Raw genomic sequence first — 18,006 nt, 5'->3', positions numbered from 1 at the left:
TTTTCATGTGCCTATTAGCTATCTGTATGTTTTCTTTGGAGAAATGTCTATGGGAGTTCTTTGCCCATTTTTAAATCAGGCTGTCTTTTTTTTTTTATTGTGCTGGGTGGGGGTACATTGTGGCATTTACAAAAAGTTCATACATTAAATATTTTGTACTTGAATTCACCCCCTCCATCATTCTCCTTTACCCACCCCCCCCTCCATTCCTGGAACATGTTCAACAGATATAATTTTTCCATTTACATAGGTTGTCTTTGTTAGGTTTTACTAGTTCTCTAAATTTTCTGGATATTGATCCCTGGTCAGATATATGACTTGTAAATATTTTCTTGTATTCTGTGGGTTGCTTTCTTATTCCGTTGATGTATTTGATGCACAAAATTTTAATTTTCATGAAGTCCAATCATCTATTTTAATTTTATTGCATGTACCCTGGGTTTTGGACCCAAGAAATCATTCCAAATCCAATGCAAGACACTGGAATTTTAATTACAGTTGCCACTTCTCTGCTCATCAGGTGGAACAGATCTCATTGCTCTGTCTGCAGAATCCATAAAGCATGTACATGATTACAGCTTGGGTGAACTTTATATTTCCCTTTTTAACACTGCATCATTGTTACATTATCTTCATCTGATTTTATTAAGACATTTTGGTTCTGAAGAATCTTTCTAGGTTTTTGATTATTGTAATTGGTAACATCATTCCCTTTTAAGCTGTTTTCCAGCATCCTAATGTATGCATTTCTGTTCTGATTGCCGATTCATGGATTTGTTGGAATGCACAGGCAATTTGCATCTTTGTGAACAGTAACTTATTTTAAATATGTCAGGATTGTTCCTGGAAGATTCCCTAAATAAAAACTGATTCCAATCAACTTACTTAAATGCATTCTGAATTACCTCAGACTCTGTCTTTAATGCACTCAGTATTTATGCAATGCATTCTCATGAGTGTTTCAAATATATTGTTTGGAGATAGGATGAAGCATCCAAAAATAATTAACACAGTAGGCAAAGATAAAGCAATGACAAAACTGAAATAGAAGATGCAGATGTACAGTCATTTTCAGCATGAAAAATAACAATCAATTGAGAGTTAATCTTTCTGGGTTGGATTGCTGCAAACAGCAGCAGGTTTGATGTGTATGAGTTGTAGCATTTTATGAGATGAACAGAAGCCAGGACCATCACTATGGTGTATTACACGATATGGGTACAGTTACGTTTCTATAATTGATTAGAATTGTCCATGGAGAAGGTTCTTTGCTGCATTCCAAGGATTTCTTCAATGTTTCAGTTTCTCTAAAGGCCACTTGTAGGGGAATGTGTTTTTAGAGGAATGTATTTTTCTAAAGATCAGAAAATAAGATCGAGGTTTTACAAAGATGTCTGTGTTAGTGCCATTTCTTACCCTAACAACAGCACTACATTAGAAGCTTGGGGCATCATTTGTTCTCTCCCCTCCTTTTTTGTTAGAATTAGCTTCAGAAGTTGGATAAAATACTATAAAATGGTTACCTCTGAAAGAAAAATCAAATATTTACTTTTAAAAGGAAAGGGTTTATGTTTTTATTGAATATACTTAAATTTTCATGCTCACACAGCATAGGAGGAACATGACTCCCAGGAAAATTGGGCAGAATGGCTACTGCTTACAATATTAAGGAAAGTACATAAATGCTTTGAAGGACATTATAGAACTTGATCCATCAATTTTATTTCACTGTAGTGCAACATGCCTTATGATCCAAATGCTCAGTGAAAGTGTGAGGTACCCCACATTCTTGCTTTCAAAGGCTCTTCTGCTTCCTGAGTGATTCTTGTTTCTACTGATTTTGACATCAGAAATAGCCCTTGGCAACTGGGAGTGGTGGTGCAAGCCTGCAATCCTAGCTACTTGGGAGGCAGAGATCAGGAGGACCGAGGTTCAAGGCAAGCCTGGGCAATAAGTTTGCAAGATCCATCTCAGCCAATGGTTGGGCACAGAGGTGAGAGCCTGTCATCCCAGGTGGGGAAGCACAAATAGGCTAATTGCAGACCAGGTTGGTCTGGGCATAAAATCAGACCCTATCTCAAACATAACCAGTGCAAGGGCTAAAGGAGTGGCTCAAGTGGTACAGCGTCTATCAAGCCTAGCAAAGCATGAGGCCCTGAGTTCAAGCCCCAGTATACCCATGTTTATTGCATCACTATTCACAATAGCAAAGGTAATGGAAACAGCCAAGATGCCCCACTACTGACGAATGGATTAACAAAATGTGCTATTTATACACAATGGAATTTTATTCAGCCACAAAGAAGAATGAAATTTTGTCATTTGCAGGTAAATGGTTGGAAATGGAGAACATCATCTTAAGTGAAATTACTCAGGCTCAAAAGGCCAAAAACCACATGTTCTCTCTCATATGTGGTTATAGACTTAAGACAAATGCAGTAATATTATTGGACACAGGTCACACTAAGGGGAGACTGCACACAGGAGGGACAGAGCAAGGGAAGGTTAGTAACAAATATATGCATGGAAACAACACACAGAATCTCCCTGTATAGTTATCTTTATCTCAAACTAGCAAAAACCCCATTTTTCTCTTACTATCTTTTATGCTTTTCTTCTACAAAATCAGAGAACAGGAGGGTGGAACAGGTTCTGCTTGGAGGTGGTAGTGGGGGTGGGGCAGAGGGAGCAGGGAAAGGTGTAGGAGGATGAATATGGTGCAAATAATGTATACACATGTAAGTAAATGCAAAAATGATACCTGTTGAAACTGTGAAAAAAATCATAAGCTACTTTAACAGAACTTAAAAAAATGCAACCAAATATGAAAAAAAAGATAACCAGTGCAAAAAAAGGGCTGGTGGAGTGGCTCAGGCAGTAGAGCACTTGCCTAACAAGTATAAGTATAAGGTATTGAGTTCAATACCCAATGCTGACATATAAAAACAAATAAAAAAACCCCCAAAGAGCCCTTGGCAAGTTTGTGAAGTGGTGGAGTTTGTCCTTAGAACCCAAAAGGGTAGAAATGATAGAGCCAAACTCTCCTCTGGTGTCTTGGCTTTCCAGGTGCCTATCAAAACATGATTCCATTTGCAGATGTTATACCTGAAAGACCCTAAAAACTCAACCAAAAATCTCATACATATAATTATGGAAATCTCACAGTGAAACTCCCTGCACAGCTATCTTAAACAAACAAAAATATCTTTTTTCAAAAATGGAGAACAGGAAGGTAAAACAGGTCCTGTCTGAGGCTGGTACCAGGGGGAGGGGGAGGATATAAGGAAAAGGAGGACAGTGAATGTAGTGGAAATATTATGTACTCATGTATGAAAATGGAAAACTGAGACCTGCTGAAACAGGGGAGGAATAAAGGAGAGGAATGGGGGAGAAGGATAAAGGTGAATGATGGAGGAAGTGAAATTCAATATCACAATGTGGCTGCTATAAGAAAAAGTCAGTGTGCCCCAGTACAAAATATGATAATAAAAAATAAATAATAAAAACTCCCCAAACAAAAAACCTTAGACCTCATAAGCATGTTCATAACGTGCTTAGTTCTCATAAGTAAAGGATACAAAAACAATACACAAAAATCAGTAACATTTCTATACACAATCAATGAACAGTCTGAGAAAGAAATCAGAAAAACAATACAATTCACAGTAGCCACAAAAAATTAAAATACCTAGGAATAAATTTAATGGAGGCAGTGACTGACCTATACAATGAATACTACAAGTCACTAAATAAAGAAATCAGTAAAGACATCAGAAGATGGAAGGACATTTTATGGATTGGCAGAATCAATATTGTGAACATGGCTGTACTACTGAAAGCAATCTATATGTTTAATGCAATTCCTATAAAAATTCAAATAACATTCTTCACCAAGATAGAAAAGTCAATTTAAACTTTATATGGAAGCACAAAAGACCTTGACTAGGCAAAGTGATACTGAGCTGAAAGAGCAAAGTTGGAGGCATCATAATATCTGACTTCAAAGTATACTACAGAGCCATAGTAATAAAAACAGCATGGTATTGGTACAAAAACAGACACGAAGACCAATGGAATAGAATAGAAGACCCTGACACAAACCCATGCAACTACCACCTTCAGATTTTTGACAAAGGAGACCAAAATATGCATTGGAGAAAAGGTAACCTCTTCAACAAATGGTGCTGGAAAAACTGTATTTCCACCAGCAGAAGACTTGAAACTAGATCACAGACTCTCATCTTATACTAGCATCAATACAAAGTGGATTAAAGATCATAATGCAAGATCTGAAACAGTGAAATTAATCCAGGAAAAAATAGGGTACATCTTGGACCACATAGGCATATGTAGTAACTTTATGAATAGAACTCTAATAGCTTAGCAATTAAGGATTGACAAATGGGACCACATGAAACTAAAAAGTTTCTGCACAGCAAAGGAAACAGTCATCAGACTAAAGAGACAGACTAAAGAATGGGAGAAAATCTTTGTTAGTTATACATCTGATAAGGGATTAATAACGAGAATATACAGAGAGCTCAAAAAAACACTAATCTCCCAAAGAATCAATGACTTATTAAATAAATGAGCAAAAAACCTGAACAATTTTCACAAGAAGAAGTACAAATGGTCAATAAACATTTTAAGAAATGCTCAACATCTTTAGCCATAAAAGAAATGCAAGTCAAAATGATGTTGAGATTCCACCTCACCCCAGTCAAAATGGCTATTAAAAATAACACAAACAACAGCAAATGCTGGAGAAGATGTGGGAAAAAGGAACACTTCTACACTCTTGGTGGGAATGTAAATTAGTACAACTGCTATGGAAAGCAATATGGAGTTGCTCAAAAAACTAAAAATAGAACTTCCATATGACCAAGACACTCCTGGGCATCTATCCAAAGGAATGTGCTCCAGGATACGATAGAGACACTTGCACACTCATGTTTATTGCAGCACTATTTACAATAACCATAAACTTTGGAAACAGCCAAGATGCCCCACTACTGATGAATGGATTAAGAAAATGTGGTATTTATATGCAATGGAGTTTTATTCAGCCATGAAGAAGAAAAATTATGCTGTTTGCAGGTAAATGAAAGGAAACAGAGAACATCATTAAGCGAAGTGAGTCAGGCTCAGAGTCAAGTCACATGTTTTCCCTCATATGTGGAAGCTAGACCTGCAAGTTAAATTATATATACATATATGACCTCTCTGTGTGTGTGTGTATATATATATATATATATATATATATATATACACACACATGTACATACATATACATACACACACATATAGATGGAGAGAAAAGATATTTTAGTGGGTCTGAGTAGACTATGGGAGGTGAGAGAGGGAAAGAAAATGTTAGAGAATGAAAAATATTGAAACAATTGGTCTATTTATGAATATAATATAATGTACTGTACCATAAGCTACTGAATATTAGGGAAGCATGGTGATAGAGAAAGAGTAAGTAATAGGGGGGTTAATTTGATTAAAGCATGCTATATACAGGCTTGAAGTACCAAGGCAAAATCCCCTTGAACTATTAATATACACTTCAAAAAAATGAAGGACAGGAGGGTAAAATAGCTCATTCCTGGGGGTGGGTACCAGTGGGAGGGGGTGGGCATAAGGAAAGGGTAAATGAAGGTGAATACAGTGGATGTATTTTGTGTTCATATATGAAAATAAAGAATGAAACCTATTGAAATTGTCCTAAAAATAGGGGGAGGGGGATGAGGGACAATGATGGAAGGGGTAAACCTAACTAAGATATATGGTAAACACATGTAAATATCATAATGTATCCCCCTGTACAACTATTTTATATACTAATGAAAATATATGTGAAAAAAACATGATTCCAGGAAGCACTCTCAGAAAGCTCCACAGAAGTAATTCACATTCTCATACATATGCCAAACTGCCCTGAAAGGGTAACTGCATTTGCATTTTGAGAGGTGGAAATTGGGTAGTACAAAGAAATGGAGCACAGATGAATCCCTCTCTGGGCACAAAGGTGATGATGATGATGATTATTATTTTAGGCAGAACTGGAGTTTGAACTCAGGGATTTACACTTGCCAGGCAGGCACTCCATTATGTAAGCCACGCTTCCAGCCCTGGACATAAAGATTTTATTGTTTGTGCTAGTGAGGATGGCCAGGTGGACTCATAGCTACTGCCCCATCTACACACAAACAACCTTAAGAATGAATGTATTTATGTCTATCAACTTAAGACTTCCATTTACACTGTACTTACTATTTAGTTACAACATGGGCGAGGTAGCATTACAGAAGCTCATTCAAACAGAAAGAAAATCAAACAAAAATTGCTTCTCTTGATACAGCAAACCCAGGTTCTCTTTATAATTAAAACCAATTCTTTCTCTATCCCTGGTGAAAGAGTTGTAGTAGGAACTAGAGCATAATGTCTGAAAGTAACAGTAAAGATGTACATTCCTGGTAGACTGGACATTTTTGAATTGTAATTAAAAGAGATTATTTGAACTCTCAATTGAACTTATTGGCATTCATTCTCAGAATATCTATTAAACACTTTCATGCAGTATTAATTTAGGGAAGTATGCAATGATTGTTTTTCAGTGTCCCTTGAAGTTTGGTGGAGAGAGACGGCTATGTTGAGGCAAATCATGTTTGATTAATGCTCTCTATTGGTAGCTTGCCTGTTCATTATTTTTAACCATGTTGTGAAGTTTATTTTTTTGTCATTCTAATCCAAACTTACTCTGTAACTTAAGCCCATTTTATTAAAAAAAATTTTAATTGACAGAATTATACATATTGCTGAAGTTCAGTATATGTTTCACTGTGTATGTACATTGTATAATAACCACATCAGGGAATTAGTATATCTATCACCTCATACATTTATTACTTCTTTGTGGTGAGAGTAAAAACCCTTTTTTCTAGCTATTTTGAAGTATTCAATGCAATACTTTTAATCATGGTCATATTTCTATGCAATAGAACACCAAAACTTATTCCTTCATTCCAATTGGACAGTCTCTTCAACAAATAGTGCTGGGAAAATTAGATATCTACATGCAGAAGGTTGAAGCTAGAGCTCATCTCTCACACATACATTCATAATCAGAATGGATTAAAGACTTAAATGAAATGCTAAAAATACTAGACATTCATTTGATATGTCATCCTATTTTGCTTATTTTGTCTTTTTGGTTTTTTTTTTACAATTTGACTAAAAGCAGTCATAAACCTAGAACTCACACAATCAAACTATGCCCTTTTAGGCTTTTAGTTTTGGAGAATATATACCCATCCTGATGTGTTGCCAGGAGAATATCTTTAGAACCTCTTTTTCTGATTGTCTTTGGTGTCAATTCGCAAATTATGAGAAAAGTAGTTTCTTCATTTTTATGATAGTCATCATTACTCAGTGTTATCAGTCATCTCATTCTCAGGAATTATTTGGTTATTTCACAGGCTCTATTCACCCCTCAAAGGAATAACACTGGGCACATTGAAGGCTACTTGGAATAATGGGCCACTGGTGTTAAGGGGTGCCAGAACTGGCTACAGCAATAGTTTACATCCTGGAAAGTACAGTCCTCTGAGGCCAGCTGTACTTGGACTGAAAGCTCAGGAATAAAATTCATCTTAAGTCAGCCCTGGAATCCTCAAATCATAAAAAAAAAAAAAAACACCCTGCTTTCAATATAACTTAGAACCAGAGGATAGGATCATTCAAGGTAACTATCCTTTTTTGCCAGGTGAAGGAGTAGCTTGTGGCTTACCAATTCCAAATACATTCCAGGACATCCAAGTAAAAATAAAAGGAACAAGTAAGGAATCATGGGTTTGGGGGATTCAAAACACTTTTAATTAAGAGTGCTGTGACGATTTTGCTCAACCAATCATGAATTACTCATGTTCTCCACAAAGTCTCTGTAAACTGGTTAGCATCAGTTTACAGACATAGTATTTCTCAAGAAACTTAAATTTGTGTTAAACATATTCTCCAAATTGCAAAGCAATCAAAGAATAACAATCCAAATTTAAGCATTCATTCAGATGTGGCTGCCTGGGTCAAAAACTTTACTTTGGGTCAGCCTGTAGCTCTTTCCTTGCTTTTATTAATACACTTCCTTTGCTTGGTCATATCATCTCTACATCTGTACCAGATTAAATTATTTTGGCATTACTATAATTTGAACTCAGGGCCTTAAGCTTGATAGACAGGTGTACTACCTCTTGAACAAAAAAGGCACAAGCCCTTTTTTTGCTTTGGTTTTTTTCAGATAATGTTTCCTGTTTTTTTCTGGGGTTGGGTCTCTGACTGTGATCTTCCTACCTATGTCTCCCATGTAGCTGGGATTATAGAAACACACCACTCTGCCAGGCTTATTTGTTGAGATAGGTTCTGGCTAATTTTTTTTTTTCCCCTAGAACCACGATCCTCCTGATCTTTGCCTCCCCATTAGCTGGGATTACAGGTGTGAGTCACCATACTTGCCCTATTTATCTAAAGAAAGTTCCCACAAAGTCAATCCCTGACTTCTGTTGACTTGGCAAGGAATTTATTTGTACATACATAAGATTTTCAGTCCTTACTTTCTAATTCAAGGTTGCTTCACAGATTTTATTCTTCTTGCTTATTGAACCCTTTTTTGTTTTTAAAAGTCCACCAATTGGAGACTCCATGCAGGGCCTACTTCAGTCTTGCTAATGTTGCTCTAACTAGAATGTTCTCTTTCTTTTGGAATGCAATAACTTCCAAATTCTAACCACCTCAAAAACTCAGCCTAATTGATTTTTTGTTGTTTAGTTTTTTGATTTCCTTGTATACTCTGGGTAGTATTCCTTGTTGGATGAACAGCTTGCAAATATTTTCTCCCATTCTATACATTGTTTCTTCACTCTGTTGACTTTCTTTTGCTAAGCAGAAGCAGCTTTTTAGTTTAATGCAATCCCATTTGTCAATGTTTTCTTTTTTTTGCCTGTCTTCTCATGTTCGTGTTCAAAAAAATCCATTCCCCAGTGCAGTGTCATGGAGTGTTTCCTCTCTATTTGTTTTCTTCAGGTTCCACATTTAAGTCTTTAATCCATTTTGAGCTAATTTTTGCATATGGTGTTCAGAAGGCCAAAACCCCATGTTTTCTCTCATATATGAAATATAGACCTAATACAAATACAGCAATATTATAAAAACAGGTCATGCTAAGTGGAGGTCACATATGAGAGGGGGAGGGTAAAAAGATGGAAGTTAAAAAGGTATGTTTGATATACTGTCTATACAAGAATGAATATAAAATTTTTAAGCTGTTGAGTCACCATAAGAAGTGGACTAAGGTAGAAAGAAGAAAAATAGAGGAGCTTAAACCAATTTTGGTTATAAAATATTTACACATAGAAATGTCACAAAGCAACTCCCTTATGTAGCTATCTTAAAGAAACAAAAATGCCATTTTTTTTATTTATAAAATCAGAGAATAGGAGGGTGGAAGAGGTCCTGCCATGGGGACGAGGGGTTGGTACCAGTGGGAGGGAGGAATAGGTGGGGAATCCTACTCAGCCACAAAAGGAAGAAATTCTGTCATTTGTGGCAACATGGATGGACCTGGAGATCATAATGCTAAATGAAATAAGCCAGGAACAGAAAGATAAATACCACATGATTTCATCCACATGTGGAATAGTAAAAGCTGAACTTATTTCTACAATAAATAAGAGTGATTACTAGAGGATAAGGAGATAGTGGAGGTGTAGGATGGGAAAGATTGGTTAATGTGTAAAGTCATAGCCAGAGAGGGACAGTAAGTTCTGTCCATGACACCATATCATATAACACAAAATAGCTAGGAGAGAGGATGATAAATGTTTGTGACCACGGGCAACCTAAATATCCTGAGCCGATCCAGTACACTATATAAAAGTGTGCCAGAACATCACCTGCACCCCATAAAGAGGTACAGTTATTGTTGATCAAATAAAAACAAAACTACAACAAAAACTTGGCCTATTTGTCCCATCATGATTTTTCCATGTAGTATTTTATCTCCTAACTCCCAAGTATTTTCTATCACAATTATTATTTTAGTTTCTTTCTTTCAGTATAATTATGTACATCTTGTTTTTATGACCAGGTTAGTTTGTTGAAGGCAGGATATCTCTCATTCATGTGGGTATCACAGTACTCAACACAGCACCTAGAATCAATGCATGACTGGCACATTGTTTACTGTGGCTTGATAAAATCCAGAGGTATGAAATGTCTGCCATGAAATCACAGTTGTACAATGTAATTAGCTAGCTCAGAGACAATAAACGGAGATGAAGTAGATTATAGGAACTTTAGTTAAAAAAACACATTTTAAAGCAGCCCATTGAAATCTTTTCATCATAGTATTTCTCCGTCCAAAATAAAAGAACCCTCACAAAGTTTAGGACATTCTTGAAAAGCAGGATTTGAGTAATTTTAAAATACAGATAAATTCTTGACTACTAAAAGTTATAAGAAGTTAATGATTTTACAGATTTGAAAATAGTACTACTAATATGATTATGTTGTAATATGTCCTTTTATAAAATTTGGGGTGATTAATAAGTGCAGATAAAGTCATACATTTATTGGAGTAGGATTAATTTTTCCATCCAAGTACACCTTGCCTTACTAGTACGTTATATTACTTATTCTGGACTAAAAAAAATTAATTTGTTACCTTATTATTTTTCTCTCTCATGGATGTAAAAGAAATTCCTATTTCTCCTATATCCTGTGTCATATGTCCAGTGAAGGAGATCCTTACTTCCTAGAACCTACCTGCTGTCTAATATCAAGGCGATACTGACAAACCTGAAGTGCCCGTGAGGTTGTTTCCACTTGGGTTACATGTGGACAGGAGATTGTTGTTTATAACCTTTGTTTTCTTTTAATTCCACTAAAACAGCAGATAAGGTAAAAACTTCAACTAAGAAGTAAATTCTGCCAAAGAAAAAGCAGAGAAAATTCTTTATATGAAGCATATTTCTGAGACAAGGGCCCTTGACACATCTTATCCTAACCATACTTGGTGTGTTCATATAAATTATTTAGATTTCATTTTGGAAATTAAATGCTGCTTACTGGTTATCCACACCCAACCTTTTATTTCTTCTTTTCTTTTTCTTTTTTTAAGCTTGGAAGGGGTATATACAATCTATAAGTTCTAACTTCAGAAAAACTTATATTCTAGTACTTGTAACAGTTACATTGGAAAATATCTAAAAATAATTCATTTCAGAGCCAGAAATTACTTTGAGAAAATAGAATTTTATCTCACTAAACTGTATATTATGGGAATATTGAATTTTAGGAAGTTTATAGTTTGAAAAAGTATTTTCCATACGGAACTTGGAACTTGTTTAGACATATAGATATTTCCTTTTTGACAAGTGAAACCTATCTGTAGAGTTGAGTATAATGACAAAATATTGTGAAATATGGTCTTTATATATTACTACACAAATTAGATGGTATTCCTCCCCTTGCATAAATAAACATATCAGAGACAGAACAGAAGTAGTCATGAAGAAAGAAGAAAAGGAAGAGAGGATATAATAGGAAAGGAGCTGGAGAAAAACTTGAATCAGGTTGCCTGAAGTGGCACTTTATGTACTTTATTTCTACCATTTATAGTGTCCACATTTTCTAAGATCAGTATATTCTGTTTTTCTTTGTCATGACTGAACTTTGTAATATAGTTTTATATTATATGTCATTAACATTTACGACTATTAAGAAATTCTTGAAACTACTTCTACATGTGACCAAAACAAACTATAAATGTTGCTAACAAGCTGCATTGTGTATTACCTTATAGACTTACGTATTTTATGTTGCAGAGTTAATTCTAATGCTGTCACATCTCATTATAGTTTTCCTTAAAAAAAGGAAAAAGAAACCAGTGCTAATGTAAACAGTATATTGTGAGACGCGAAATTTGATTGATAACTCTTAAATATCACCTCAAATATACATAAATTAAAAGATTATCCTATGTGCTCACTCATCTGACAGCACTGTAAAAGACAATGTTTATTAAAAGGCAACTGTGGCTAACTTTGTGTTGCTGGAGTCAATACTGTAGCCACTCTCAATTTCCTGGATCTCTTGAGGTTAGAAGTTGATTCTGTGAAGGTAAACATCAAGTAATTCAACTTTGTTTGAATGACTGAGCAGCCAGACTCTTGACCATTTCTTTCAAATCGCTTGTTTGGGTCAGAGATCAGAGAAGGCATCAGACACCTCTGTGTTGACCTGTGTGGAAATGCTTGCTTGTGTGACATTGAGATAAATGTCATACTGTTGGTCTAGGCCAAGGTAGCAGTCACTCATGAGATACAGGGTGAAGATATACCTAAAATACAAAAACAACACAAAAATGTAAATTTTTTTTTTTTTTTTTTGGTGGTACTGAGGTTTAAACTCAAAGCCTTGCTCTTGTTAGGAAGGCTAAGATCAGTATATTCTGTTTTTCTTTGTCATGACTGAACTTTGTAATATAGTTTTATATTATATGTCATTAACATTTACGACTATTAAGAAATTCTTGAAACTACTTCTACATGTGACCACTTGCGCCATGCCTCTGGTTCTTTTTTTGCTTTAGGTTATTTTTCAGATAGGGTCTCATGTTTTTGCCTGGGGCTGGTCTTAGATCCCTGATCCTCCTAGGCTTTCTGAGTACTAGGATCCTAGTCAAATGCCACCATGCCTGGCTATAAAACTGTCTTTTTTTGTTTTTTTTGCAGTACTGGGGGTTTGTTTTTTTTGCAGTACTGGGGCTTGAACTCAGGGCCTTCACCTTGAGCCACTCCACCAGTCCTATTTTTGTGAAGGGATTTTTGAGATAGGGTATTGTGGAACTATTTTCTGGGGCTGGCTTTGAACCGCGATCCTCCTGTTCTCTGCCTCCTGAGTAGCCAGGATTACAAGTGTGAGTCACCAGCCCCCAGCTAAAACTGTCTTTCTAATCACAGTCATTTAATTCTTTTGGAACTTTAGTGTGAGATTCTGCTTACCTTCCAGGTATTTCAGGAGTGTAAAAAGAAAGAGAAACTTCATGATGACTTCGAACATATCCTATTCGCTTTAAAGCAATAAGCTCTCTCTTATCTACTTCTCCTAATATCAAGTACCATCCTTCATCTTTTGATTTTGGAAATCGAGGGGTAACTGCATAGCTCTCCTGCTTCCCCTGTAAACCAGAAAAAAAAAAGAAAGATAATATATTAATTAATATCTATGCTTTCTACACCACTTAATTGTGGTTAAAAGGATATGTTGTTTTTACTTAAAGACCATAAATCTACATAGTTCAGGCACGTCTGTCTGGGGTGTTTTAAATTTCCTTCTTTTCTGGTTCGGTGTCTTTGATATGCCTTTATCTACTGTCCTTCAAGATTTTCATAACACATATAGACACCACTTTGTGGCTATACCTACCAGAATATTTGGCTCATTTAGAATAGAAAGCTCTGACCCTTGACATCAATTAGTAAATTCGTATGCCAGTCATACAACTGACATTAATATTCCACTAACAGATAACTACACTGAGATAGAACCATATTAACTAATTCTTCCAAATTCTTAGTCACAAGTAACTGATCATTAGGAAAATAAACAAAGCCAACCAAGACTAGCCTTTGGGCCTTAAGATAATGAGCACAATGTCATATAAATACTTGCGTACTCTTACTGCCCCAGGACAAAATCCACATTAAAAAAAAAACCCCACATGTTGTGATATGGTATCTTGAAAAGTCCTTTCTTTGTCAGTGAGATGGTCCATGGCTGCAATCCCAACACTCAGGAATGATGGAAAGTTTGAGATCAACCTGGGCTACACAGTAATAGCCTGTCTCCAAAAAAACCCCATAAACAAACAAACAAAGAAACAAACAAGCAAAAAAGGTCCTTTCTCAGAAAACTAGGAAATTGTGAGTCCAGCAATTTGTAATATATATTTATCACCATAATATAAGTTTAGATATAAATATAATGACAGCACTTGAAGTCTTTATTTTTTTGAAGTCTTTATTTTGGATTAATTTTTACAAAAGCAAGATCACATTTAGTAGTTCTTTAAGACAATGACTTTATGTCACAGAATATACTAATATCAGATTTCAGTCAGTAATTTAGGGGGGATTTTTCACTTATATTTTCAAAGAGGGTCAGAGAATATTGTGTTTTCATGGCAGTTGGCAATAAAATTTACAGTTTATCTAGCATGATTAAATCTTATTTTTAGGTAGAATATTAGGGTAAAAAAACTTAAATTTTTTCTCAGGAATTTCTCTTTATGATTACTGTTATTAGTTTGTAGGTATAGTAAATCATCTAAAAAGGCTCACACTTAAGCCTATAAAGTGCCAGAGGCCTATCCCAGTTCATATTTACACTTGCTGATTTTTAGTGTTAGAAATCAAATGAGGTGGGACTTGTAGGGGTAGTACTAAAAAGATATGATAACACTATAGATTTACCAACTGGCTTGAGGGTAAAAATGTGGGAACACCAACGAACTACAATCTCATCCCTAAAGGCTTATTGTAGACATCAGAAAACACTGAATTCACTGGAATGAAAAAGAAGACAGTCTTTCTTATTTCAATTATTATGGCAATAAAAACCAATTTGCCCACACTATGTGTACTAATATTCTTAGAGGACTAAATAATTAATTTTGGTGTCAGAGGCTAAAGAAAAAGAGCATAGTAATTTAAAATAAAACTACTGTACATTTTTGGTCTGTATGAAATTGACAAAGCTCTCTCATATGCATTATAATGAAGGAAGCAGGCAGATGTGGCAACTGAGGCTCAGAAAAGCTTAGTGTCTTATTCAAATTCATAGAGCTAAGTAGAAAAGCTTCAATCTCATCTACATCTAGTCTTCTGTGGTTCCTGTATCCTAAGTATCTCCAGGGCAGTGCTTCTCTGAGTTTAATGTCCTTAAAAATCATATGGGTGCTGAGATTAGTCAGCATGGAGTAAGGCCAAGGAATCTGCACTTTAAAAGGCACTCTAGGAAATTCTGCTGGACCATACTTTAAGAACAGTAGTCTAGGCAATGTATTATGTAAGGTGGATATTCTGAGGCTGAAAATGGCACATGAGGAGAACTGACTAATTTCAAAAGATTGACTCTTGCTGCTTAAGACCAGTTGAGAAAGCAGGATTCATGAATGACAGACACATGAGTAATCTAACAGATATGTGTGGTGGTGCATGCTGGTATTTGATGCGGAGTATATGAGAATGAAAACCAAATACTACACCTTGTGGAACCCAAAGTGGAGTCTCTGCAAGCTGACTTGGAGCACATACTCCTGATCAGCATGTAATCTGATCCATTTGTTGTCATCTCGTTTGTCTGCGGTCAGAGTTGAGACAGACAGTTCATTATGTCCTTCAGCTAAGTCATCCCATGAGCCTTTAACACTTATGCCAACATTTACCACCGGCAAGCGAGATAAGAAATTCCATGCCTGAATAAAAAAAGAGAGGAAAAATAATTAAGGAACAATGAAAGTGAAATGCAGCAATCAACTAAAAAATAGTGTGTTTAATTTAAAAAAGTCAACTTTTTAATTTGGAAGTTAATTCTGGAATAACTGGATAAAGTTAATGCTGCTTTAAGAAATGATAGAGATCCCTTGCACTGTTTACTCAACGTCAGCATTTCAAAATCAGAGTACAATACTAACAGCGGGATACTGACTTTGATATAATTCACTTACTTGTTAAGACTTTCCTGGTTTTTCTTATACTTGTGTGTGTGTGTGTGTGTGTGCGCACGCACAGGTATGTGTATATAGATATAGTGTGCTTTTAATCTTCTTAAGGATTGTTTTAAAAAAAAGCTTAGAAAAGGATTTATCATCTAAAATTATGGCCCCTTTCTTGTAAACCTCTCTTGATATCGAGTGGCTATTGACTATACTAAAAATAACATTATTAAAAATGTTTATTTATTTATTTATTTTGGTGGTACTGGAATCTTAACTCAGGGCTTCACACTTGCTAGGCAGGTGCTTTACCACTTAAGCCACTCTGCCAGCCCTAAAAATGTTTATTGTTGAGTTGTTTTGTTTTAGAGATGTGTCTATTCTAGGACTTATGTGACTTTTAAGGTAGAGAGCATTATTTGGGGACATAAAGGCAATCTAAAAAAATTAAGATGAAATTATTAATGTCAGCATCATCCACTAACCACTTATACAACTTTTTTGTTCATATTCCAAATTTTTCTGAAAGGAATACATTTCTACATCTGTATATATCACAGGGAATCCTATAAGTCTAGGTTCCTTCTAGAAACAAATAAGACTTTATGGCATTACCATGCTTATAATACTAGTTAAAAACACATTAAGACAGTGGAAATATTTCACCAATTTTAATTTTGCTCTTTAAAAGATACTTGTGAATAATCTGTGTTCAACAACATTGAATGAATAAATTCGTACATCTATGGAAAGCATGTAACACAATAAACTAAGAGTCCTCAGGTAATTGTTATCTTTTTCTTTTATTTACAATTATGTGGCAATATCACTAACAATCAAGAAAACTTCTCAATACATTGGGTACTTTATCATTTGTTACTTTCTAAGGTAGTTTTAAAAAGTACATGAATTCTTTAATTTTGGTTTCCCTTTGATTACTTTAATGTATACTATATATTTCCTTATAGGCTTTGACTTCCTATCTGGTATGACTTTAGTGCTACTGAGTATATGTAATTGAAATGAAGTATTTCTGATGAGCCAAACTACCCCTTAGAAATTAAAAACATGTAAATCCAATGCAAATTTTTGATGCAACTCTGATCCTGCAACTTTTCTTGTGAATCTGAAATTTGCCTGGAACTAAATTGTAAAATAGTCAAGCCACAGAATGTACTTTAAGACCAAATGATTGCCTAGCCCCTGCTAGAACTTAGTAGTCACTAGGTACAGAAGCTGTACCACTGCATGTGCTTCTAAGACTGCAGGACAATGAAAAGTGGCCATGGGGGCCCTTAAATACACAACTGCTAGAGAGATAACACGAGCTGTATTTACCACACGAAACAAGACTTCATATTTTTTACTTGTACCATTAAACTCATTACCAACATAATGTTTTTGGTTTTGAGCAACTCTCTGGGATTTGACTTTACAAAGCTCTTGAAAGTCATATTTGGCTTTTAGATAAAAATGAATTCTTTTTGTAGGACTAAATATTATTATTTTTCAACCTACAATGTGTACACATGTATTTACTGGGTACATATATATATATTTATGTGTATAAAACATGAGCTATTTTTAAAGAAACTGCTAAGACATTTCAATACCAGCCAAACATATTTATCTGAGGATTAATCTTCATCTATTGAATCAGGCAAGAGCACTGCCATGCATACAATTATTTAATTAGCAGCCAAATCCTCTGCCAGTCAGCAGCCGTTCCAGGCATACTGATGGGGTAGAAGATGCAAATCTCACAGTCGTACTGCTTTTTCTCATTACTACTGCAATTAGCACTTAAATTGATGCTTTAAACATACTAATTTCTGGAATAATTCAGGATTTGTATGTTACCTGGGATCGCCTCACTGCAGAGCCGACACCAGATTGCTCTGCAAATTGAAGCACTTTTGAGCCAAATAACCATCATCATATCAGACAGAGCCAATTTGCATTTGGTTTTAAAGATAACAGAATGGCAATTTATGCAAATAAATTAAGTAAGTTTACTTCTGAGTTCTCCCTGAACTAATTATGACAATGTTCTAATTTTTCATCATATCTAAAACTTGGCTTGAAATCAATGTATGTTATATTAGAAATCTGTTGTTACTAACATAAGCCTTGTTTGGAATCACAGATATTGTTTTTATTCATAATTTTAATGGTAATTTAGTTAGAAAGGTAGGCATTTATTATGAATATTTAAATAATTTTTGTGCCAATGT

General features: G+C 35.2%; 1 protein-coding gene across 6 annotated transcripts in view; it reads right to left on the bottom strand.

Moving 5' to 3' along the window:
• Positions 1–890: 890 nt before the first annotated feature.
• Positions 891–18,006, bottom strand: part of Ascc3 (activating signal cointegrator 1 complex subunit 3) — a 357,473-nt gene continuing 340,357 nt past the window's right edge. For all 6 annotated transcript variants that reach the window (XM_074077814.1, XM_074077822.1, XM_074077820.1 and 3 more), the window contains 3 exons: positions 15,323–15,532; positions 13,059–13,234; positions 891–12,394 (listed from right to left, as the gene is read on the bottom strand). In XM_074077814.1, coding sequence (XP_073933915.1) covers positions 12,256–12,394; positions 13,059–13,234; positions 15,323–15,532 — 525 coding nt within the window. In that variant the 3' untranslated portion in view covers positions 891–12,255. The remainder of the gene's footprint in view (positions 12,395–13,058; positions 13,235–15,322; positions 15,533–18,006) is intronic.

The sequence above is a fragment of the Castor canadensis genome, chromosome 1 (assembly GCF_047511655.1).
Source record: "Castor canadensis chromosome 1, mCasCan1.hap1v2, whole genome shotgun sequence".
NCBI classification, from domain to species: Eukaryota; Metazoa; Chordata; class Mammalia; order Rodentia; family Castoridae; genus Castor; species Castor canadensis.
This window is presented reverse-complemented; position numbering and strand designations above follow the sequence as displayed.